At 39.3% G+C, this 24,435-nt stretch overlaps 3 protein-coding genes across 3 annotated transcripts; 2 read left to right on the top strand and 1 right to left on the bottom strand.

Annotated features, from left to right (window-relative positions):
• Positions 1-1,639: 1,639 nt before the first annotated feature.
• LOC311061615 (chemerin-like receptor 1) lies at positions 1,640-2,746 on the bottom strand (the record flags this gene model as incomplete). The annotated part of the gene is made up of 1 exon (XM_084080309.1): positions 1,640-2,746. The coding sequence occupies one exon, from the start codon at positions 2,744-2,746 to the stop codon at positions 1,640-1,642; it is 1,107 nt and encodes a 368-aa protein (XP_083936435.1).
• A 6,575-nt stretch (positions 2,747-9,321) lies between these two features.
• Positions 9,322-10,377, top strand: LOC311061614 (formyl peptide receptor 2-like; the record flags this gene model as incomplete). The annotated part of the gene is made up of 1 exon (XM_084080308.1): positions 9,322-10,377. One exon carries the CDS (start codon positions 9,322-9,324, stop codon positions 10,375-10,377), a length of 1,056 nt encoding a protein of 351 aa, XP_083936434.1.
• A 9,215-nt stretch (positions 10,378-19,592) lies between these two features.
• Positions 19,593-20,684, top strand: LOC311061613 (chemerin-like receptor 1; the record flags this gene model as incomplete). The annotated part of the gene is made up of 1 exon (XM_084080307.1): positions 19,593-20,684. The coding sequence occupies one exon, from the start codon at positions 19,593-19,595 to the stop codon at positions 20,682-20,684; it is 1,092 nt and encodes a 363-aa protein (XP_083936433.1).
• Positions 20,685-24,435: the final 3,751 nt, after the last annotated feature.

Here is a 24,435-nt window from a genome sequence, read left to right as displayed (position 1 = left end):
GGAACAAATTATAATAATCTGAATGTAGTTGCAATCCGGTACTACGCATGCCAGACTTCAAAGTATTCCTGTTTTAGAGCCTGGATTTCCTCTAGTGCCCACTCCTCCGAGGTCTGGCGCCCACTCTGTTTTGGTGCCCATGCAGTTTTCCCTAGTTCCCAAAATGTCTTGGTGCCCACCCTATCCTGTTACCAAATGAATGTGTGTGCATTCCACTATTTAGTCAAACAATTATATGGAAAGAAGCAGTGAACCGTTGCCCCTCAGTTTGGTCTTCTGCCCCTCTGTGGCCTTAACGCCCCGCCCACACTGCCCCAGCTGATAGTACCATTTCCTCCTCTGCCTCTTTAGTGTCAATAAAGACCAGTGTCTTTTGTTAAGATTCTGAACTCCCCCTTACTCCCTATGCCCATCTTCAAATTAGTCCAGTGACTAAAGCCATGGGCTGAGCATGTGTGAACTACATGTATTAAAATAATATTAATAATAATAATAATAAGTGTAATAATAATAATAATAATAATAAGGGTAATAATAATAATAATAATAATAATAAATCAGATTAAAATATGTATTTTCTTCAACTGAAAATCATTGTTTTATTTTATTTGAAATTTACAACACCAAAGCCCAAATGGACTTCCCCCTAAAATTATAAAATTCCAGGCCAGGGTGAACCACATATAACGCTGTCTTCCTTCACAGACAGCACTTTATTTGGATCATCCAGAATATATAGTCTGTGTCTAAACTGGGATAAGTTTGCTTTGCAGCAGTGGTGGAGACAGAACATGCCCAGTAGTAGACAAAGTCCTACTCAGTCACTCTTGGTCAATTATGACACACTGAAAGTTGCTCAGTCAAATAAGTACTTCCTTTTAAAAGTATTCAAAGATTCAAAAGCACAAATTTCAAATTACATTTTCTTTATAATTGCTTTATAATAGCAGACAATTATACATCTGTTCTATTTTTTTTGTGAGACATTTTCATTTTCAAAAAGGTTAAAAAATATTTGTGTTTTCAAGCAAAAATATTTTTTCATATAGCCCTCGATGACAGCTGTCTGTCTTCAAAGTTAGACCCAAACTCGGGACCGACCGATATGGGATTTTCATGTTCAATACCGTCGCCGATACCGATTAGTAGTAATCAAAGAGGCCGATAGCCAATAATAAGAGCCAATTAAAACATGAATTAATTACTTTTTTTTATTGTCAAAATGTACAGTAACACAAAACAGTGTTCTTTAAAACATTTAAGAATATTAATCAACTTGAAAAAACATTATATACTGTAAGTGCAGGGAGCTCCTACATTTAACAGCATTTCTAATAAACTGAACTGAAATTTTAAATAATATAAATAATTAACAAAATAGATCAAATGTTTTGTTCTATCAAATGCAGCATTATAATTAGCTCCCACTTGTAGCAGCATTTTGTATGAACTGAATTTTAAATAAAACATTATAAAACTGTTCCGCAAAGGTTTTTTTTCCTGTGAAAAGAATAATAATAATGAAAATAAATAATAATAAACTAATCAAATAAACCAGTACAACTTAAATTAAGTTGTAAGCTGGTGTTCATCATCATATGCCTGCTAAACAAAACAAATAATACTGTTTTTAAAACTCCTACAACTGTGCCTCAGAAAAGGAATTATCTTTGCTATGACTGATGATCCCTGGGTTTGTGTAAGTATTGGTCTGAGGCAGCTCTTCAGTGAAGGCTTTCTCTATCACTTTCAGGATAGACTTGCGAAATACATCCTTGAAATCCTGACCCATGAACACGTACAACACTGGGTTAAGGCAGCTGCTGAGACATGCCAGGCTGACAGCTATGGGTAACCCAATGATGATCACATTATGCAGCGTTTCACTGTGATATGTCACCAAGATAGTCACCAACTGAATCTGATCTATGATGTGAAAGGGGGCCCAGCAAAGGAAAAAAGTGGTGATAACAGCTGCTATGATTCTGAAGGGGCGACCTGAGTGGCTGACCAGAGACTGGTTCCTTCTGAGCCGGTAGATGATGACAGAATAGCAGGAGACGATGACGGTGAAAGGGACCACGAATCCCACGAGGAAGCGAGTGATGATCATGGCCCCAAGTCGAAACTTCACCAACTGCTTCACTGCAGGTGAACTGTAGTCATTGTCATTGGTGAGTACAAAGTTGTCGAAGCACCAGATGATGTCCTTATCATGGAAGGAGGGCTGTGTGTCCCGAAAGATGCAGTAAGGGGAGCTGAGAGCCAAGGCCAGAACCCAGACACCCAGACTCACACAAGACGCCTTTCTGACACTGCGGTGGTTCTGGGCCCACACTGGCCACACCACACATACACATCTGTCAACACTGATGACCATCAGAATGTAGACGCTGGCATAGATGTTTAAGTGTAGAACGGTAGGGTTCAGTTTGCACATAAATTTGCCAAAAGGCCAGTGGTTGTCCAGAGCTGTTTCTGTGATTTTCAGGGGCAGGAACGCTGTGAAAAGAAAGTCGGCCACAGCGAGGTTGAGGTACCAAACATTGTTGATGGTTTTCTTCATTTTGAAGACCGTCACCCAGATGACAACACCGTTCCCCAACACGCCGAGCACAAAGACCAGGCTGAAAATGGTGAGGGACACGATCTTGAGGGATTTATTGATTTCATCCTTGTGGACTTCAGCATGTTCATCCCTGTCATTGTCCTCCCAGAAAGAGCCGTTTCCACCAGACAGATCCATGGTTGTATTATGATAGACAGCAGTCGTGGTCATAAAAAACTAAAATAACAAAACAAAGCTTTGTTTTATTACACCATTTATTAATTGTCTTAATGTCTTCCTGCATATGGCTCAGTAAGACTCCATAACCATTTAAAATGTCTTAAATACACCTGATGAATCAACATTTACAACCCATATTTAAAGGCAATGTTAGTGATATACAGTGGTGGAAAAAGTACTCAAATGTTCTACTTAAGTAAAAGTATCAATATTGCAATATAGAAATAGTGTAAAACAAGTAAAAGTCTGGTAATCGAAATTTACTTGAGTAAAAGTACAAAAGTATTGGCTATCAACTATCTAAATATACTTTAAGTACAAAAGTAAAAGTAGTCATTATGCAGAATGTCCCATTTTACAAGGTTTCAAATCTTTTGGAAATAGCTCACAATGCGTCGCGATGCGATGCATTGTGAGCTTGTAGATCTGCTATTTTCAAAAAGCCAAAGTTTAAATAGGGCTGAAGTGGTTAATGTATGTTTCGTAATAATAATCAAAATCTACAAAGTAACTAGTAACTAAAGTTTTCAAATTATTGTAGTGGAGTAAAAGTACAATATTTGTCTCTGAGATGTAATGGAGTAGTAGTAAAAGTATATAGAAATGTTTTAATATTCCAGCAAATTAAAAGTACCTCATAATTGTACTTAAGTAAAGTACTTGAGTAAATGTACTTAGTTACTTTACACCACTGGATATTTATATTACAATAAGTGTTAAATAGCTGTTATTCCTTACTCTGACTGTTTAGATAAATAAAAGAAGAATAAATACCAGTTTCAATGTGTTGAATCAGAAAAGTGACTTCTTCAAACTGTAGTCAGTGAATGCTGAGGAACCCTTATCTCTAATAAAGCGTGATGAAATGTCTGACCTCCCCCAGCCGTACGCAGGGGGAGGGATGGAAGGAGAAATGACAGTAGCGCTCATATTTGTTATTTATAAAAACAAAAACAAAAAAAACATATAACTAACTAACCCAAAAAATAATAACTAAAATAACCACAGAATAAACGTTTTTTTCATTCTCTGGGAGGAACCCGATGACAATAAGATAAAAGAGAGAAGTATGACTAACTATGTTACAGAACCTGTACATTTTACTTCATGTTTTAATGTGTCGCATCTAAAGTGCACAAAATAATGCATGCTTGAGAATGTCTCACATGAGTTGGGAAAAAAAACAACATTGTAGTGGACTCTCATTAATAACATTAACATAACATTGAGCTTTCATTTGATCCATGTGTCAGCCATGATGGTGCAGACGATAGAGACAAAGCTACACTTGGACTCGACACTCGAGCCAAGTAGTCCAGGAGCCAGGCCCAGCCCTCAGGATGTTCTCTGCTAACTTTTCTTCACTATTATTTCCTGTTAGCATATACCTTGGGCCATCACAAGTTCATACTGAACACCCCCAACTCGGGGCCGTTTGGTCTCAGGGGCCGCAAAACCCCTTTTTTTGGTTCATGTCTCTGGCGAAATTATGTTAATGAGAATAGTAATTGACTAAAATTACATCAATTCTCTTACACATGAAATTTGGCATGGAGTATCCTGACACATAGGGGTAAGTAGCAAAATAGGATTCTGGTGCTTGCTACCATTGTATTTCAAAATATCACCCACAACATCCCCAGAAACACAAACAAATTGCTGTGTGCTTGACAAATTCTCATTATGATTTTTTTCCAACACTTTATGGTGAATATTACTACCTCTCTTGTATATACAATACATCACATGACAGTATAGTACAGTACAGTACGGTACGGTACGGTACGGTACGGTACGGTACAGTACGGTACGGTACAGTACAGTACAGTACAGTACAGTACAGTACAGTATAATACAGTACAACTATTTTGTGCAAATCCATTTAAAGGCATTTGTTTTCCGGCTGGATTATTCACTTTTCATATTTCAAACTTAAGATAACAGTTTTAGCAGTACATATGTGAACCTATTGTTACATTCTAGGCTTCTGGAAAGCTACTGACTGAATATTCCATTTTCTCTGATTTGAGGATTTGAGTGCAGTATTATGGCTTCAGAAACAGTCATTTTCAAGATAGAAAGGTAATCTTGGGCTCAAAATGAAGCTTATGAATGTGGGAAGTTGTCTATATACAAGAGAGGTAGTTATATTCAGCATAAAGTGTTGAGAAATAATCATATTAGATGAGAATTTGTCAAGCGTACAGCTTTTTTTGTGTGTTTCTGGGGATGTTGTGCTGCATGGGTGATATTTTGAAATACAATGGTAGCAAGCACCAGAATCCTATTTTGCTACTTATCCATTTGTGTCAGGATACTCCATGCCAAATTTCATGTGTAAGAATAACAAATTATGTAATTTTTGTAAATTAATATTGCCTTTGACATAATTTCGCCAGAGACATATACCAAAAAAGGGCTTTGGGGGCCCCTGAGACCAAACGGCCCCGAGTTGCGGGTGTTCAGTATGAACATGTTGTGATGGCCCAAGGTATATGCTAACAGGAAATAATAGTGAAAAAAAGTTAGCAGAGAACATCCTGAGTGCTGGGCCTGGCTCCCGGACTATTGTTATGTGCACGGCCAACGTGCGTCAAGGCTTCCTGTGTTATACTTCCTGTAAGTTTACTATGTATGATAAATGTGTGGTTTGTCTGAAAGTTCCCTTCTTCTTCACCACCACTGTGCAGTTTTTGCTGAATACCGCAGCACTTGATGTATTTTCATCTACAGCCCCAATAAACAGAAAGAGGGCCAAGGCGTCACCCTATTGGACTCCTGCAAGGATCTCAAACTTTTTAGTCTCACCATCGTGGGCCAGAACCTTTATTCATTCATGTTCATGGAGCAGGCAGGCAATGAAGCAGAAAACCAGAGCAGTGTTCAGTTCACTGAACGACCACTTGAGGTCAGTGTTGCTCTTGCGCTCACTGCTCGCCTCCCTTTGCCTTGTGATGTCCTGAAGCCAAGGTCAGCGCATAAGTGGGTCCTCATGTGACCTCAGTGCAGGGGGTGAAGCCTCAATGGTCATGTAGGAGCCAGGGGACGTCCCCGTGATAGTGAAGGTAAGCAACGACGGGTAGGCTATTGTAGATAAAGTGCTTCACACACACATTTAAATGTCAATGTTTAACTGAGATAGAATGCAAAAAACAACAACAACACTGTTTGCATTAACCACTTTAAGCCCCAGGGCCCCAGGGCCCTCATACCAGATCCTCTATTTCCGTCTTCACCAAATCTCTTCGCTAAAAATAGCAGATCTTCACGCTCACAACGTGTCATGCTTTGTGAGCTTGAACATCCGCTATTTTCTGCTATTGATATTTTTTTGAACACTTCTGGAAAATCGTTGGGGAATGTCAACATTTCTATACAGTAGTGCATTGACATAAAAAGGAAAATGTACTTTGTAATGTATACTTTGGAATACATAGTAGTATGTAGTATTTTCATGGATTTAAAGCCCAGATCTTAACAAAGATTTTTTTCCCCCCCCAGTACAACAACATAACTTGTCATGTTCATGATGATAAAGCATGTGTTTTTAAAAATACATATTTTCACTTAATTGTGACATTTGAATGTAAATCATGCTGTTTAATAATAGTTAACATAAGTGTAATTATAATTATAATAATATAAATATAACAAAATTAAACATTTCTGTAAGTTTCTGTAATTTGTACTTTTAAATACTTAAGTATTTACTTCATCATGTTATTTAAATGTTTAAAGTATCTAGAAATTCCATTCCAGTCCAGTCCAGTGACTCCTGTCTCTTCAGCAGCATGCAACTCATTTCCTCTCATTGGCTCACTTGACTGTCACTCAAAACACGCAAAATACCAAATTTTTTCACACAAAATAAAAAGCAACAAATTCACAAATGATGCTGTCGACCGTGTGGAACCCCCTCAAGGACCCCTGGGGGTCCCTGGACCCCACTTTGAGAACCACTCTGTTCTCTGCCTCTGAGTTGATATTTTGGAGTTACAATAATATGGAAGATTTGATAGCCTGCATGGCAAGTATTAAAACTTTTTAATATATATATAACAATAGATTTAATAAAGATAGAAGATTTAACCAAAATATCAGCACCTTCATACTGCTGACAGAATTGTATCACGTTTCATGTATGGTACACATGATATTTCACTTCCAGTTTCAGTTTTTTTTTCTCAGTTCACTGTTGGCTGGAAAATTGCAATTGGTTTGTCTGAACTTGTCTTTTCAAGTTGTTCTTCGCCGTCACTGTGAAGCTCTTGCTCATGAGACTAAAATACTTCTGACAACACTTTCAGTTTCATTTACAGTAGGCCTACTCTTATACGCATGGCAGATATTTCAGTTTAATTATTTTTCTCTTCTGGTGAAGTCTTGTGAAATTATTTAGTTATTTGTCATGAAGTTTGTAGACACTTGGTGAACTTGATGGGATGTAGGCTACTCACTCATACCCTGTTTTCACGTAGCCAAAGTGCAGGGAGTATAGTGGACATTTTTAAATTCATCTTATGTGAAAACGGGCACTGATCTTCTGTGGCGGAAGTCATAAAATGTTATTAAGAGGGTCTATTTTATTTTATTTTTTATTTTTTCACGTGAGACATTCACAAAAATACATTATGTTGTACACTTAATTTACATTTAATTAATGATGACACTTTTTTGTCCATGTGATACGATCTGGACAGCACATTTCAACGGGAAGTTAATTGACAGCTTCTGTAACAGAAAAATAATAAAATCAGCACATCAGTATTGTGCTCCCAATGTGAAATGTATTCTAATAAATTCCACAATGGAAGCATAACATTGGTGTGCAGATTTTATAATTTTTCCACTGTTCTGTACTGTACTGTTTTGACGCATTTTTCATTCAGCTTCTGTAACATAGTCATACTTAGTTTCCTCCCATAGAATGAGAATGTATATGTCGGGAGTTATTGTTACGTAGAATCATAATAATAATAATAATAATACTAATAATAATAATAATAATTATTATTATAACTGACAAACATGGCATCTTTCCATGGGGGCAGTGTTGCTGCTTGGAGCGTACACAAACTCAAAGTTGTTGCACAACCCATGTTCAGGTGCTAGTCACTCACCTGTGAGGCAGTCACACACCTGTGACTACTGGCACACACCTCTCAGCAGGTGTGTGCTGGCAGGTTGCTCAAAACGAGAGTGATTACCAACAGAAGCATATTGGTTTCATTTTGGCAATTTTTTGGGAGACGCTACCCACACGTTTAGCTGTGTTGCTCATTCCATGAATGCCCGATCCTTACAAGCTGTATCTCGTTGTAAAGGTGACTAATCAACAATAAAAATGTTATAAAACACAATACCAATTGGTATTATTAAAGGGGAGATATAATTGACCGAAGTTAAGTTTCCGAACTTTTTTTTAGCAGTTTTTTAGATAACAAATATGAGAGCGGCTGTAATGTACATTCCGAGGCTGATTCCCTTTTCCAGCCCTCACCTGCGTAGCCTACGGCTGAAGTGACGTCAGATATTTCATCACAGCTTAATAGAGATAAGAGCTCTTCCCAGCATTCACTGATCACAGTTTTAAGAAGACACTTCTCTCACTTCAACACATTGAAACAGGTATCTACTTTCTTCTTTTCGTATCTAAACAGTCTACTCTATAGCAATGTGTTCTATTGTAATATAAAGCTGTTTAACACTTATTTTAACATAGATATATCACTTATATTTAATTAAGAGTTATAAATATTGATGTGGTGGAACGATTTGTCAAAATTATTTAGGCCATTTTAAGTGGTTATGGAGTCTAGTAAGTATCCCCTAAAGGGACATGTGAAAAATGTAGGTAAGGTAAAAATGAAGGTGAAAAATGTTTAAGGGTTGTCTTTTATTTTATTTTATTTTGTTGGGGTGAAAAAAAAATAACTTGGTTATAAAAAAAAGAGTGTGAAACTTTATATTTTGGACAAATATATTTTTTCCCCTAAACATTGTCGAGTCCTATGAGATAGGAACTTGTGGGAATTAGATAATATTAAGGGAAATAAAAATCAACGTGACAAAAAATATTATTCGTCCAAATTAGATTTTGCACACAACAAAGAAAAGTTGTATTTAATTTTATTTCTGCTATGTACTGTATACCTAAAAAAACGTTTTCTGAAAGGGATAGTTCACCCAAAAAAGTACTTATTTTCTATCAATTACGAACCCCATGAAGCCTTGAATTCATGGAGATTGTTTTGTTTTTGTCGCATTCCTAAGACAATAATTTGATGACCGGAGACATTAGCATCTTCCTGCCGGTGAACTATCCCTTTAACCACTTTATAAAAATCACCAACTTCTTTTCCTTTCCTACACCCATAAAAAAAAAACTTTAAATACACATGTCCCTTTATAGGGGCTCCGTAATAAACCCTACGTGTGATAAAACAAAGCATGTAGCCCACCTTTGTTTTGTTATTATACTTTTCAGGACAATGGAGATTATGACCACAACTGCTGTCTATCACGATGAAACCATGGATCTGTCTGGTGGAAATGGCTCTTTCTGGGAGGATGAACTCTACAAATCCCTCAAGATCGTGTCCCTCACCATTTACAGCCTGGTCTTTGTGCTCGGCGTGTTGGGGAACGGTGTTGTCATCTGGGTGACGGGTTTAACAATGAAGAAAACCATCAACACTGTGTGGTACCTCAACCTCGCTGTGGCCGACTTTCTCGTTACAGCGTTCCTGCCCCTGATCATCACACAAATAGCTATGGACCACCACTGGCCTTTTGGCAAATTTATGTGCAAACTGAACTATACCGTTCTACACATTAACATGTATGTCAGCATCTTCATTCTAATGGTCATCAGTGTTGACAGATGTGTATGTGTGGTGTGGCCAGTGTGGGCCCAAAACCACCGCAGTGTCAGAAAAGCGTCTTGTGTGAGTCTGGGTGTCTGGGTTCTGGCATTGGCTCTCAGCTCCCCTTACTTCATTTTTTATGAGACACGGCCCTCCTTAGGTGATAAGGACATCATCTGGTGCTTCGACAACTTTGCACTCACCGATGACTACAGTAAACCTGCGATGCAGTTGTGGAAGTTTCAACATGGGGCCATGATCATCACTTGCTTCCTCATGGGATTCGTGGTCCCTTTCACCGTCATCGTCTTCTGCTATTCTGTCATCATCTACCGGCTCAGGAGGAATCGCTCGCTGGTAAGACACATAGGTCGCACCTTCAAAATCATAGCAGCTGTTATCATTGCATTTTTCTTGTGTTTTGTCCCCTTTCAAATCATGCAACAGATTGAGTTGGTGAATATCATACAGTACAGTGAAACGCTGAATAATGTGCTCAACATTTGGTTACCAGTAGCTGTCAGCCTGGCATTTCTCAACAGCTGCCTGAACCCGCTGTTGTATGTGTTCATGGGTCAGGATTTCAAGGATGTATTTCGCGGGTCTATCCTGAAAGTGTTGGAGAAAGCCTTCACTGAAGAGCTGCCTCAGACCAACACTTCTACAAACCCAGGGACCTGCAGTCCTAGCAAAGAGAATTCATTTTCTGCGGCACAGGTGTAGGTTTATCTTGAATTATTTTAGCACAAATGTTGCAACAACAAAATTGATGATCATATAATGCCTATATTCTAAATACTAGAAAATTCTGCTCCTCGGAGCACAGATCTGCTCCAGGCCGGGTTGTCTACCCAGGGCTGTGTCAGTCGGGTGCAGCCGTCAGGACATGGACCCATATGGGTCCATTGGTTTCCATTTTTACCCTCAAGGAGTAACAAACCTGTAAGGTTTCATTTGGTTCAGTTACAGACCCGTGCGTGCATGCGCGCGCGTGTGTGTGTGTGTGTGTGTGTGTGTGTGTGTGTGTGTGTGTGTGAGTGAGTGAGTGAGTGAGTGAGTGAGTGAGTGAGTGAGTGAGTGAGTGAGTGAGTGAGTGAGTGAGTGAGTGAGTGAGTGAGTGAGTGAGTGAGTGAGTGAGTGAGAGAGAGAGAGAGAGAGTGAGAGAGAGAGAGAGAGCAGATTAATTCACTGCCAAGTGGACGACTTTGACGACTTTTCTCCAGACTGCCAAGGACGACTTTGACGTCTTTTTGTGTGAAAACAAAATAATATTCAAAAATAGTCTCATTGATATACACTGCATGGTGATGTGTCAAAGTCACTCTTAACACATAAATGAGCAGATTTTGACAATTGATAACATCACAAAACCCAACATGGCATTTCTTTCAAATAAAAGTGTCAACTTCGTGTTGATTTATTTTGAAGTAACTCTTGTGTCTTGTAAGTCATGTGTTTCCTTGCAAGTGCATTCCCTATTGCAGGGCTACTCAACTTAAAGGACGACTTCACCGCTTTTCAACCTATCTTCATATAATTGGTCCTCACCAATACCATCCAATACAATCCAAGCTAATAGAAACGGCAGGCTTTCTATTCCTGGAAAGTTGCAATGCAATAAAAGAAGCCATTGTTCTCGTGTTAATAAAAATCTAAATAAAAAATGTGAAATCTTGTTTAAAAAAAAAAACATGCCTAACGATGATGTCACTGGCAGACGGGTTTCGGGACTGTCCACAGCCCTCCTATGAGACACAGACCAAGTATTTTTTTTTTTTTACCATTTCATCATGAGTATTAGTGAGGACCAATTATATGTAGATAGGTTGAAAAGCGGTGAAGTCGTCCTTTAAGATGGCTCAGGGGCCACTCAGCAAAATACCAAAAGTCCAAGGGGCCGCAAGCTAAAAATGACGGTCCCATTTTCGATTTTTCGATTTTGTAACACACACTACACATTGTTATTGTTATAAGAAAATGTACATTTTGACATGATATTATTTTCACTATACCTGTTTATTTTGTGTTTATGTCCAGTGGCATCAGTTCAGCAAAAGCTAAGGTATGGCGAGGTTAGGGTTGCCAACTCCCAGAGATTGAAATAAGGGACACCTATCCTGGGCGCGCGGCAAAGCGAAAAGAATTGGGGGTCAAACCCCCCAAAAAACCCGAAATGTATAGAAAACTATGCATTACATGTAACAATTGACGCACCTGTACAGTATGTCTGTCTGTCTGTTTTTGATGTAGCAACCCATATATTTGAACGGAAATGTGTATTTGTATCATGTGCTTAAAATTTTTTTTAAAGTTTGGTTTGACCATGAGGGGCCGCAGAGACGCTGCGATGGGTCCGCATGCGGCCTGCGGGCCGCGGGTTTAGTAGCGCTGCCCTATTGGTTGTTTCATGTCTTGTCTCTCCACCCTGTGATTATTGTTTATTTGCATCACTTGTGTCCTGCTTGCACCAGCCAATCCCTGTATTGATTGTTCTTGAGTGCACCTGTGTCTAGTTTTCAAAGTGTATTCATACCTGTCTGTTTCCCTGAATTGTTGTATTGTCTGTTTTTTAGCACGGTTTTGTAATCTGTTGTGCCTGAATGTGCCAAGTTTTTGCGTGTCTTCCATTTTTGAGTCTATACTATATTACAATTATTTTTGCTTGAATTTTTCTTATTTCTCAATAAAAAAATGAACGAATGTATACTTTTCCATACAGCTATTACAAAGATATCCTTTGCTATTTTTACTTTTGAATCCTTCAATATTTTTTAAAGCAAGTACTTGCAAATTTGACTGTGCAACTTTCACTTTTGAGGCATATTTGACCAATAGTGACTCACTGAGTACTTTGTATGCTCAGTTTAGACACAGACTGTATTATATTCTGGATGATCCAAATAAAGTGCTGTCTTTGAAGGAAGATGTTATTTATGTGCTTCACCCAGGCCTTGATTTTTGTCATTTTAGGGCAAGGCCATTTGGCCTTTGGTGTTGTAAATTTCAAATCAAATAAAACAATGGTTTTCAATTGTATTGTTTCAATACATACAAATTATCAATGTTCGTAGAGTCAAAGGTTCACACATGCACAGCCCTGGACTCATCAGAGTCAGAATCATTTGAAGATGGACATGGGGAGTAAGGGGGAGTTCAGAATCTTAACAAAAGACACTGGTCTTTATTGACACAAAAGAGGCAGAGGAGAAAATGGTATAATCAGCTGGGGCAGTGTGTTAAGGCCACAGTGGCCTCAGTGCAGGTCATTTTTTGAGGGGCAGAAGGCCAAACTGAGGGGCAACGGTGACCATGGCCTTCATGAAATTCCTGCCCTGTGTTCACCGCTTCTTTCCATATCATTTGTTGACTAAATTGTGGAATGCACACCAGAGCAGTGTTCAGTTCACTGAACAACCACTTGAGGTCAGTGTTGCTCTAAAAGTAGCCATCTGCGCTCACTGCTCGCCTTCTTTGCCTTGTGATGTCCTGAAGCCGAGGTCAGCACATAATTGGCCCACATTGTGACCTCAGCGAGGGTGAATGGTCATGTGCGGAATGTCCAAATAAGATGATTGTGAAGGTAAGCAACATTATCGCAGACATTAAAGTGCTTCACACACACATTTAAATGCCAAAGTTTAACTGAGATAGAATGGAAAAAATATAATAATATAAATAAACACTGTTTGCATTAACCACTTTAACCACTCAAGCCCCAGGAACCCTCATACTAGATCCTCTAGTTAGTATTTCTGTCTACACTAAATCTCTACGTGGAAGATAGCAGATCTTCAAGCTCACAACGTGTCATGATGTAATGCGTTGTGAGCTTGAACATCTGCTATTTTTTGAGTAATATTTAACCAGGAGTATTGTGAAGTCAACTTGGAAAATCCTCACTGGATATCACAGGGTTAAAAAGTCGGGCTGATTGACAGAGTGGCAGCTGTCTGAAATCATTCCCCAATCACTAATCAGCGTCGCTACACAATAAAGCACCACACCCGAAAGGAGCCTGTAAACCAAACCACAGTGGAAGAGAAGGGAGAAGGAGGAGAATCCTCCAAAATCCTCCATTGTTGCAAACAAACAAATGTGCGTCCTGCAACAGCAACGTCGCGCAGAACATCAAGCAGCACTGGTGCAGCCATAAAAAGCTGGAGAGGCAGCCGGTGAGAGACGAACTGTTTGTTTGTTTAAGAGTCATAAAACTTGCCGTTTGTAGCGCACGTTACAACATGCGTTCTAGTTCAATGTCAATTGTTTGTTTGATGTCCTCAAGTTAAAACAACATGGTTGTTGTTTTAAAAACGAATGTGATTTGTTTATTGAGAAATGTAGATTGATAGAAACAGTTTAAATGCTGCTAAAATTCAGTCTATTATATTTGCATTTCATATGAGACTGCATTTGTTAAAAAATGTTTAAAAACCCTAATTCATAAAAAGACACTAAGAAAGTAAAAACAATATTCACAAGTGTTAAAAATTATATGTAAAGCATTTATATTTTGCATTTATTATAGACCCCTTAACAGACGACGTCACGCTGATAAGAACCAGTATGCGTGCAACCAGTATGCGCGCAATGAAACCCATTCTATCAGGTCTCGCTAGGACGCGCCTCACTAGCCAACACACAAGAGGGGGTTGGGGTGTGCTGAAACCAGCGCACCCCAAAACAACAGGTTGAGAATTGAATTGCATGAAACAATCACCTGTGCATCCAGTCTCAATGTTGGTAAACAAATAATTGGTCTATTTCATGTGCATTATATTTACAGTAATTATGTTTTATTTTTCATTTAAGGTTTTTCACCTTGCTATACCTTACAACTACACACTACCTGCATTAGCCCCTACGGAACCTCTACCTCCGCTATGTAGCTCCGAGATGAGGTCCCTCTTTAGTTTCTGCCGTATGCTGTCGGCCTTGTCGCACATTTTCCACTTTACATGTTTCTTACCCCTTTCTGCACATCGTATCAAAAAAGTAAAGCATTTGCGCCACTCTCTCAGATGTTTGAAGTTTTAGCTGGCAATAAAATCTATCCAACGAGTTGAAGAAAGTATTTAATTTGCCTCGGTTTTCATCCGGTTCCATAATATTTTGCATTAGAAGATGCAATTCAACATTTGACCAGTAGGGGAATCATATGTTATGTCTACGGGCGTAACTCTTGCGCAATGTCTTAAAAACATGGAACCGGATGAAAACCGAGGCAAATTAAATACTTTCCTCAACTCGTTGGATATATTTTATTGCCAGCTAAAACTTCAAACATCTGAGAGAGTGGCGCAAATGCTTTACTTTTTTGATACGATGTGCAGAAAGGGGTAAGAAACATGTAAAGTGGAAAACGTGCGACAAGGCCGACAGCACACGGCAGAAACTAAAGAGGGACCTCATCTCGGAGCTACATAGCGGAGGGAGAGGTTCCGTAGGGGCTAAGCTGTACTGCAACAACAAAAAACTAAAGTAAAGAAGAACTAAAAGGAAAACCAAAGTTGTGGTCATTGTATGAGTGAAACCCAGTTAAAACCTCCAATGGACTGTACCATCCCTTTCAAGCAGGGAAACTGCAAAAATACTAGATAGCTTGACTTGAGCTTTGTCCAACACTGGTCCTTTCCTATGGATTTAAAGCCTAGATTTGAACACATATTTTCACTTAATTGTGACATTTGAATATAAATCTTGAATCTTGTACATGCTGTTTATATAAATAGAATATAATTGAATAGAATAGAACAATAACAATAAACAACTAAAGATTTCTGAAAGTTTCTGTTTATTTAATTTGAAAACATGATTTGCATGTTTTTGGAATGCATTAATATTTAAAAAGTACTTTTGAATTTTCAGTATTTACTTGAGCGTATAGGCTACTTTTTCCACTACTGAAGGTCATGTTATTCAAATGTTTAACCGACTAAGACCTGATTCTGATTCTACAAATGCCTTCTAAATCAGTAGTTCTCAAACTTTTTCTTGCCAAGGACCCCCAAATTGATATATATATTTGGCCGTGGAACACCATCTGAAAATGTTTTGTGCCAGGGACCCCCAGAAGAGAAGATTTGTGTTAAACAATTCTAAAGTATGTAGTAAAATGTCCAAAAATAGCAGATGTACAAGCTCAGCGTGCGGCACGAAAGTGACACGCTGTGAGCTTGTAGATCTGCTATTCCTGCTTTTTTTATTGGGTTAGTATCTAGAATATTCCATTCCTTTGGTCCATTGACTCCTGTCTGTTCAGCAGCTGGTTACCAATCATTTCCTCTCATTGGCTCTCTTGACTGTCACTGTAACCCATTATCGTCCGATTGGGCGAAATACCACATTTTTGGGCGTTGCAACCGCCCCTATAAGTGAGGTTTGGAATTTGCACCCCCCAACCCCGCGCTGTGATTGGCCACCAGTGTACCCCCCTAACCCTGCACCGTGATTGGCCACCATGACTCTATTCAGGACTGTGATTGGCTAGAAACACATGACACATGTGCATAGCCCTATAAATACGCACGCACACTTAAGTGAATCACTTCCATCACTGTGAGCCCAGTATTAGCCCAGTATTGTGATTAGCTAGCAAGACACCGCCCACTTCACACTGGGTGTGATTTTTGGGCGGTGCAACCGCCCCTATATGTGAGGTTTGGAATTTGCACCCCCCCCACCAGTGTACCCCCCTAACCCTGCACCGTGATTGGCCACCATGACTCTATTCAGGACTGTGATTGGCTAGAATCACATGACACATGTGCATATCCCTATAAATAGGACTATGCACTTAAAAAAAAACACTTTCATGTTTTTTTTTTAAGTGAATCACTTCCATCACTGTGATGACCACTGTGACCACACCGCCCACTTCACACTGGGTGTGATTTTTTTTTTACATCTTTTCAAGATTATGCTGGGGACCTGATCTGGAACCCCCTCTCTCTCTCTCTTCTCAATGTTGGGTCTCTGCGCTACATGTTAAGTGTCTTGAGACAATTTGTTGTGATTTGACTCTTTAATAAAATTGAATTGAATAGCCTTTAAAACATGTTTTTGTTTTAAGGATGAAGATTTTAAAAATCCCCCAATATGCTTCTGTTAGTAATAATTAGTGGTTTGTCTGAAAGTTCCCTTCTTCACCACCACTGTGCAGTTTTTGCAGAATACTGCAGCACTTGATCTATTTTCATACACTTTGTGGCTAGGACTTCCGTTTCTTCTTTCTTTTTATTTTCTGATGAAGTCAAATTACTTCTGGTTTCAGTTCTCTTGTATCAGTATATATGGCTGAGACTTCTCCTTTCCTTCACCAGCTCCTTTCTTTCTCTCTTCTGGCGAAGTCTTGTCAAATGAGTTGTGGTTTGTCACAAAGTGTCTAACCATGTGTCTTGGCAGGCAGCCTAGCAAAAAACAAACAAACATAGTACTCGAGGTCAGTAATGGTGATGGGATGTACTCGCCACTTACTGCGTGTCTCAGTGCATGGTCCATCGCCCCAATAAACAGGAAGGGGGCCAGTGTGTCACCTATTGGATGCCTGCGATCATCTCAAACTCTTTAGTCTCACCATCGTGCGTCAGAACCTTGAGTCCAACTGTAGCTTGTCACTATCGTCTGCACCATCATGGCTGTCACATGAATAAAATGGAAGCTCAAAGATGTTATTAATGAGAGTCCACTACAGTGTTGTAGTTTTTTCCCGCAGATTTGTTTCATGTGAGACATACTCAAGCATGCATTATTTTGTGCACTTGCAACACATTAAAACGTGAAGTTGATCAAATTGACAGCTTCTATAACATAGTCATATACTTCTCTCTTTTATCTTTTTGTCATCGGTTTCCTTCCACAGAATAAAAACTGTAGAGTTATTGTTATTTTTGTTAATTTTGGGTTAGTTCGTTTTGTTTTTTTCCTTTTTTATAAATAACAAATATGAGTGCTACTGTCATTTCTCCTTCCAGCCCTCCCCCTGCGTACGGCTGACGTCAGGCGTCAGACATATCATCACACCATCATAGAGTTAAGAGCTCCTCAGCATTCATTGACCACAGTTTGAAGAAGACACTTCTCTTTCTGGCATCACTTAAACCCATTGAAACAGGTATCTATTCTTCTTTCTTTAAAAAGAAAATCCAAACAGTATATCAATGAGTTCTATGGGTATATAGAGCTATTTAACACTTATTTTAAAGCCGCGCTATGTAACTTTTCTTTTATAATTAATACAATTTAATTTTGTCCAGTCTGTATGGTAGAGTATGTTAATATACAATATAATTTATACAATTGGGGTGATTGTATTTTGTCTCCCTGCTCTTCTATTGAGACATTTAGAATGTGTCAAAGGTCATGTCTCACCTAGACATACATACATACATACATACATACATACATACATACATACATACATACATACATACATACATACATACATATATATATATATATATATATATATATATATATATATATATATATATATATATATATATATATATATTAAGGCCGGGCCGTTAACGCCGTTACCGGGCTAAGTTAACGCGGACTCTTATCGTGCGATAAAAAACAATTACCGCCGTTAATCTATTCTCAAAGTTGGGTCTGGGATCCAAAACATTAGCTGATGTAGCTGGGCGAATTACTCTGTGTCTGTGTGTGACTGCAATGCGTGTGTGTGTGTGTGTGGGGGGGACGGTAGGTGTCGGGTTTCACATGGTGTACAGACGTGCGCGCCTCGCAGTCATTTCACTCAGACAGAGAGAGGCTGAGTAGTATGTGTCGGTGCGAGCGAGTTGCTCCACTCGTTAATTCATTTGCTTCAGGTGTGTAAGCCCAGCGCAGCTTATTAAAGTGGTCATTGGACAAAAGCAGAGCCTCCGCGACCGTGTTGGTGAACAAACATAGCAGTAGTTGGGCGCTGTTTGGTAATACTTGTTGCTGTAGAGCATGCTAATGAGTGCTACATGCTAACAACAACAAACAAATGTATGCTATTAAGCGTGCGGGTGCACACACACACACACACACACACACACACACACACACAATGTAGCCTACTCTCAGAGAGTCAATATGGTTTTAGAACTAACAGATCAACATCTCAGGCATTGATGGAATCCATTGAAAGAATCACAGTTGCAATTGGAATATTAATTTACCCCAAAAAAGCTTTTGACACTATCTATCACACCATATTAATAAACAAACTGGAGAAAATTGGTATTAGAGGCATTGCAGTAGACTGGATTAAAACAAAGTTATTTGGACAGACGTCAACAGTTTGTGAAGCTGGGCAAATACAGCTCAAATCATTTGGGCGTCTCCCAGGGGTCAGTATTGGGGCCCAAACATTTTATTCAATTATTCAATATCAATGATATTTGCCAAGTTTCTAAGCTGCTGTCACTGGTACTTTTTGCAGTTGACACATATGTTTTTTGCTCTGGGGATTATCCAGATGATAATATAAAATAATTTGGAATAAACAGGGATTTTTTTTTTCAAATGCAGTGTTTACACATGTTTTATCCATGACTGGATAAAAGTTTTTTTTATCGATCATATCGACATCGGTTATATCGGTTATCGGTCATAACAGCAATATATCATATCGGATATCGATATCGGCCAAAATCCCATCGGTGCATCCCTAGAACACATATTTTGAATGCCTTCGGCAGACTTCAAATGAGCCATTTTAATCTAGATTAATCTAGATTAACTCCAGGATTGCAGATAGATTAATCTAGATTAAAAAAATTAATCTATGCCCACCTCTAATATATATATATATATATATATATATATATATATATATATATATATATAACACCTTTAAGGCAATTAAGAAACGGTGTGATAAAACAAAGCATGTACCTTTGTTATTTTAGGTTTTTATGACCACAACTGCTGTCAATCACAACAAAACCATGGATCTGTCTGGTGGAAACAGCTCTTTCTGGGACAATGAGGAGTACAGGGATAAACACACTGAAGGCGACGAGGTTGTACTCAAGAAATCCCTCAAGATCATAACCCTCACCATTTACAGCCTGGTCTTTGTGCTCGGCGTGTTGGGGAACGGAGTTGTCATCTGGGTGACGGGCTTCAAAATGAAGAAAACCATCAACGCTGTTTGGTATCTCAACCTCGCTGTGGCCGACTTCCTCTTCACAGCGTTCCTTCCCCTGAGAATCACAAAAACAGCTCTGGACGACCACTGGCCTTTTGGCAAATTCATGTGCAAACTGAACTTTACCGTTCTCTACACAAACATGTTTGCCAGCGTCTACATTCTGATGGTAATCAGTGTTGACAGATGTTTATGTGTGGTGTGGCCAGTGTGGGCCAAGAACCACCGCAGTGTCAGAAAGGCGTCTTGTGTGAGTCTGGGTGTCTGGGTTCTGGCCTTGGCTCTCTGCTCCCCTTACTTCATCTTTTATAACACACAGCCCTCCTTCTTTGATAAGGACATCATCTGGTGCTTCAACAACTATGCACTCACTGATGACATCAGACCAGCTGCAGTGAAGCAGTTGTGGAAATTTCGACTTGGAGCCATGATCATCACTCGCTTCCTCATGGGATTCGTGGTACCTTTCACCGTCATCGTCTCCTGCTATTCTGTCATCATCTACCGGCTCAGGAGGAATCGCTCGCTGGCCAGCCACTCAGGTCGCCCCTTCAAAATCATAGCAGCTGTTATCACCACCTTTTTCCTGTGCTGGGCGCCCTATCACATCATAGCACTGATTCTGTTGGTGAAAGAGCGCAGTGAAACGCTGGATAATGTGCTCAACAATGGGTTTCCCATAGCTGTCAGCCTGGCATTTATCAACAGCTGCCTGAACCCGCTGTTGTACGTGTTCATGGGTCAGGATTTCAAGGATGTATTTCGCAAGTCTATCCTGAAAGTGTTGGAGAAAGCCTTCGCTGAAGAGCTGCCTCAGACCAACACTTACACAAACCCAGGGACCATCAGTCATAGCAAAGAGAATTGCTTTTCTGAGGCACAGGTGTAGGTTTATTTTTGTATTTATTTTAGCACAATTGTAAATAGCAATTTTTTTCTCATTACATACTCCAAAATTGAAACAGTAGTACGTTTTATAAACAGTATTGTTTTTAATGGTAGACAGTCATAAAACTCATTTTAATTTATGTTTAGTTTTTTTTTGGCTATTGGTTTTGTATTCGGCAGGAATATGATGATGATGCACAGTATACATCTAGCTATTTTACTTGCAACTACAACATTGTTTGGTGATCATATTTATATTGCCTACATTTTAAATACTAGATAAGTGCGCTCCTCTGAGGACAGATCTCTGCCAGGCTGGGTTGTCTACCCAGGGCTGTGTCAGTCATGGGATGCAGCTGTCAGGACATGGACCCATAAGGGTCTGAGCTACCCCTGGTGGTCCCCAGAACCGACGTTGATACATGTTCTATGTTGTTCCCACATTTAATTACCATGAAATATTGTATAGCCCTACTGTATAATAACTGCTTCAATAATAATCAGTTGTACAGTAGCAGGTCTACTGCCTCATCTCCCAACCTTAGAGCTCCCCCTTGTGGTTTTTTATTGCCCTGTTTCTTTTACTGGAGCTGTGTAGATGTGTGTGCTGTAATGAGCTGCAGTGAGTTGCTATATATATGTGCCATCAACAACCAGTATTTACTGTACAGGTGCAGGGGCATAGGGCAACCAGAATTGACAGCAAAACTAAATATATAACCCTTTGTTAGCAGAAGCAATTATTGAGACTATTGGGACCCTGGGCAATAAAACAAATCCCCTGGGGCCATTCTGACTGACTGAGGAGGCCTTAATATTGCTCTGCGGCCCAGGTACTTGCCTACTTTGCCCTTTGGTTCAGCCTGGAATTCTGGGTCAGGCTCTGGGGTTGGTTGCACCCACTTTTATAGTGGGCCCCCAAATTGTCAGCCCGTTCGGGGATCCAGCTAGATAGATAGACCTTGCACCTTATGTTTAACATCATACTGTACCTGCTGTAGATAGATTTCATTTTTGCCTCTCTTTGACATGTTTTTATTTGCTGTTTGATAATAGCGTTGATTCTGATTTATTTTAAGGCCAAATCCAATGTTTGGTATAATGACAATATGTCATCTCATTGAAAACTTTAGTTACTAGTTACTTTGCAGATATAAATTATTATATTATAAAACATACATTAACCACTTGAGCCTTATTTTATACATAGGCTATTTGAAAATAGCAGATCTACAAGCTCACGGCGCGTCGCATCGCGACGTTTCGTGAGCTTGTAGATCTGCTATTTTCAAACATTTTAGTACTTTTACTTTTGGCCTTTTACTTGGAACAGTATTTTAATATTGTGGTATTGCTCCTTTTACTTAAGTCAAATATCTGAGTACTTCTTCCACCACTGTCTGTTTCCCTGAACTGTTTGTTGGATTGTTTCTGTAGCACGGTTTTGTAATCTGTTAAGTTTTTGCCTGTCTTCCCTAGTGTTTGGGTCCAACTTTGAAGACAGACAGCTGTCATCGAGGCCTATGTTACAATTATTTTTGCTTGAAAACACAACTACCTTGACATTTTTAAATGTTCAATAAAAAATGTAACAAATGTTTATTTTTCTATACAGATATTACAAAGAAAATATAGGTACTTTGTGTCATATTTGACCAGAGTGACTCAAATACGAGTACTTTGTCTACTACTGGGCATGTTCTGTATCCACCACTACCACAAAGCAAACTTATCCCAGTTTAGACACAGACTGTATCTGTATTCCGGGATGATCAAAATAAATTGCTGTCTATGAAGGAAGACAGTGTTATTTATGTGCTTCAACCAGGCCTGGAATTGTGTCATTTTATAGGGGCAAGGGGCAAGGCCATTTTGGTGTAGTAAATTTCAAATGTCAAACCAAATGAAACGATGATTTTCAGACGAAAATAAATAATTTAATTTAACGTATTATTATTCTAATACATGTATTTACAAATGATTAATGTTTGTAGAGTCAAAAGTTCACATGACTTTAGTCACTGGACTCATTTGAAGATGGGCATGGGGAGTAAGGAGAGTTCAGAATCTTAACAAAAGACACTGGTCTTTATTGACACTAAAGAGGCAGAGGAGGAAATGGTACTATCAGCTGGGGCAGTGTGTGTTCAGGCCACAGCGGCCTCAGGGCAGGTCATTTTGTGAGGGGCAGAAGACCAAACCGAGGGGAACCCTGGGTTCACCGGGGTAGGCACCAAAACATTCTGGGCACTAGGGAAAACGGGTGCAGTACGTTAGTCCGACAGCGCATTCCTCCGACAGCGCAGTGCTCCGACATTAAACAGTAAACCCGAACCAAACCCGCACCCTAACCCTAACCGCACGCGGATGCCACATAGTCGGCATTCCTCCGACAGCGCAGTGCTCCGACATTAAACAGTAAACCCGAACCAAACCCGCACCCTAACCCTAACCGCACGCGGATGCCACATAGTCGGAGAAAAGGTCTGTTGGATTAACGCATGCCTCCCAGGGAAAACTGGGGGCACGAAAACAGAGTGGCCACTACACTTCGGAAGAGTGGGGACTAGAGGAATTCTAGGCACCAAAACGGGAATACTTTGAAGTCCGGCATGCGTAGTACTGGATTGCAACTATACTCAGATTAATATATTTTTTTCCCCTATCCAAAACATTTTCAGACAAATTAGTTTAGTTTAGTAGGTTAAGTTTAGGAATAATTCTAGGAGGTTACAGTTCATTAACCAGAGCACTGTTCAGTTCACTGAACGACCACTTGAGATCAGTGTTGCTCTTGCACTCACTGCTTGCCCCCCTTTGCCTTGTGATGTCCTGAAGCCGAGGTCAGCACATTATTGGCCCACATGGTGACCTCAGCGAGGGTGAAGCCTCAGTGGTCACATAGTATCTACGGACGTCCAAATAATGCAATTGTGAAGGTAAGCAACGACGGGTAGGCTATCGTAGACATAAATGTTTTTGTTTTTGCATTCTATCTCAGTTAAACTGAGATAGAATGTGAGTAAAAAAACACACTGTTTGAATTAACCACTTTAACCACTCAAGCCCCAGGGCCCTCATACCAGATCCTCTATTTCTGTCTACACCAAATCTCTTTGCTAAAAATAGCAGATCTTCAAGCTCACAACGTGTCATGCTTTGATGCGTTGTGAGCTTGAACATCTGCTATTTTCTGCACTGGAAAATCGTTGGAGAACATTTCTATACAGTAGTGCATTGAAAAGGAAAATGTACTTTGTAATGTATACTTTGGAATACATGAGTATTTTCAAAAGCAAGTACTCCAGTACTTTAACTCAGAGCACTTGTAGTTGAGTAATATTTGACCAGGAGTATTCTTTGACTCAAGTACTGGAGTTGAGTATGTCTCTGGTCCTTTCCTATATGGATTTAAAGCCCAGATCTTAACAAAGAATTATTTCCCCCCCCCCGAGTACAACAACATAACTTGTCATGTTCATGATGATAAAGCATGTGTTTTTAAATATACATATGTTCAATTAATTGTGACATTTGAATATAATCATGCTGTTTAATAATAGTTAACATAATAATAATTATAATAATATAAACTTAACTAAATTAAACATTTCTGTAAGTTTCTGTAATTTGTACTTTTGAATACTGAAGTATGTTTAAAGTATCTAGAAATTCCATTCCTGAGTCCAGTGACTCCTTTCTCTTCAGCAGCATGCAACTCATTTCCTCTCATTGGCTCACTTGACTGTCAC

The sequence above is a fragment of the Gymnoscopelus microlampas genome (genome assembly GCF_963454915.1).
Source record: "Gymnoscopelus microlampas genome assembly, chromosome: 15".
NCBI classification, from domain to species: domain Eukaryota; kingdom Metazoa; phylum Chordata; class Actinopteri; order Myctophiformes; family Myctophidae; genus Gymnoscopelus; species Gymnoscopelus microlampas.
Note: the sequence above shows the minus strand (reverse complement) of the source record. Positions and strands in the feature narration are given on the sequence as shown.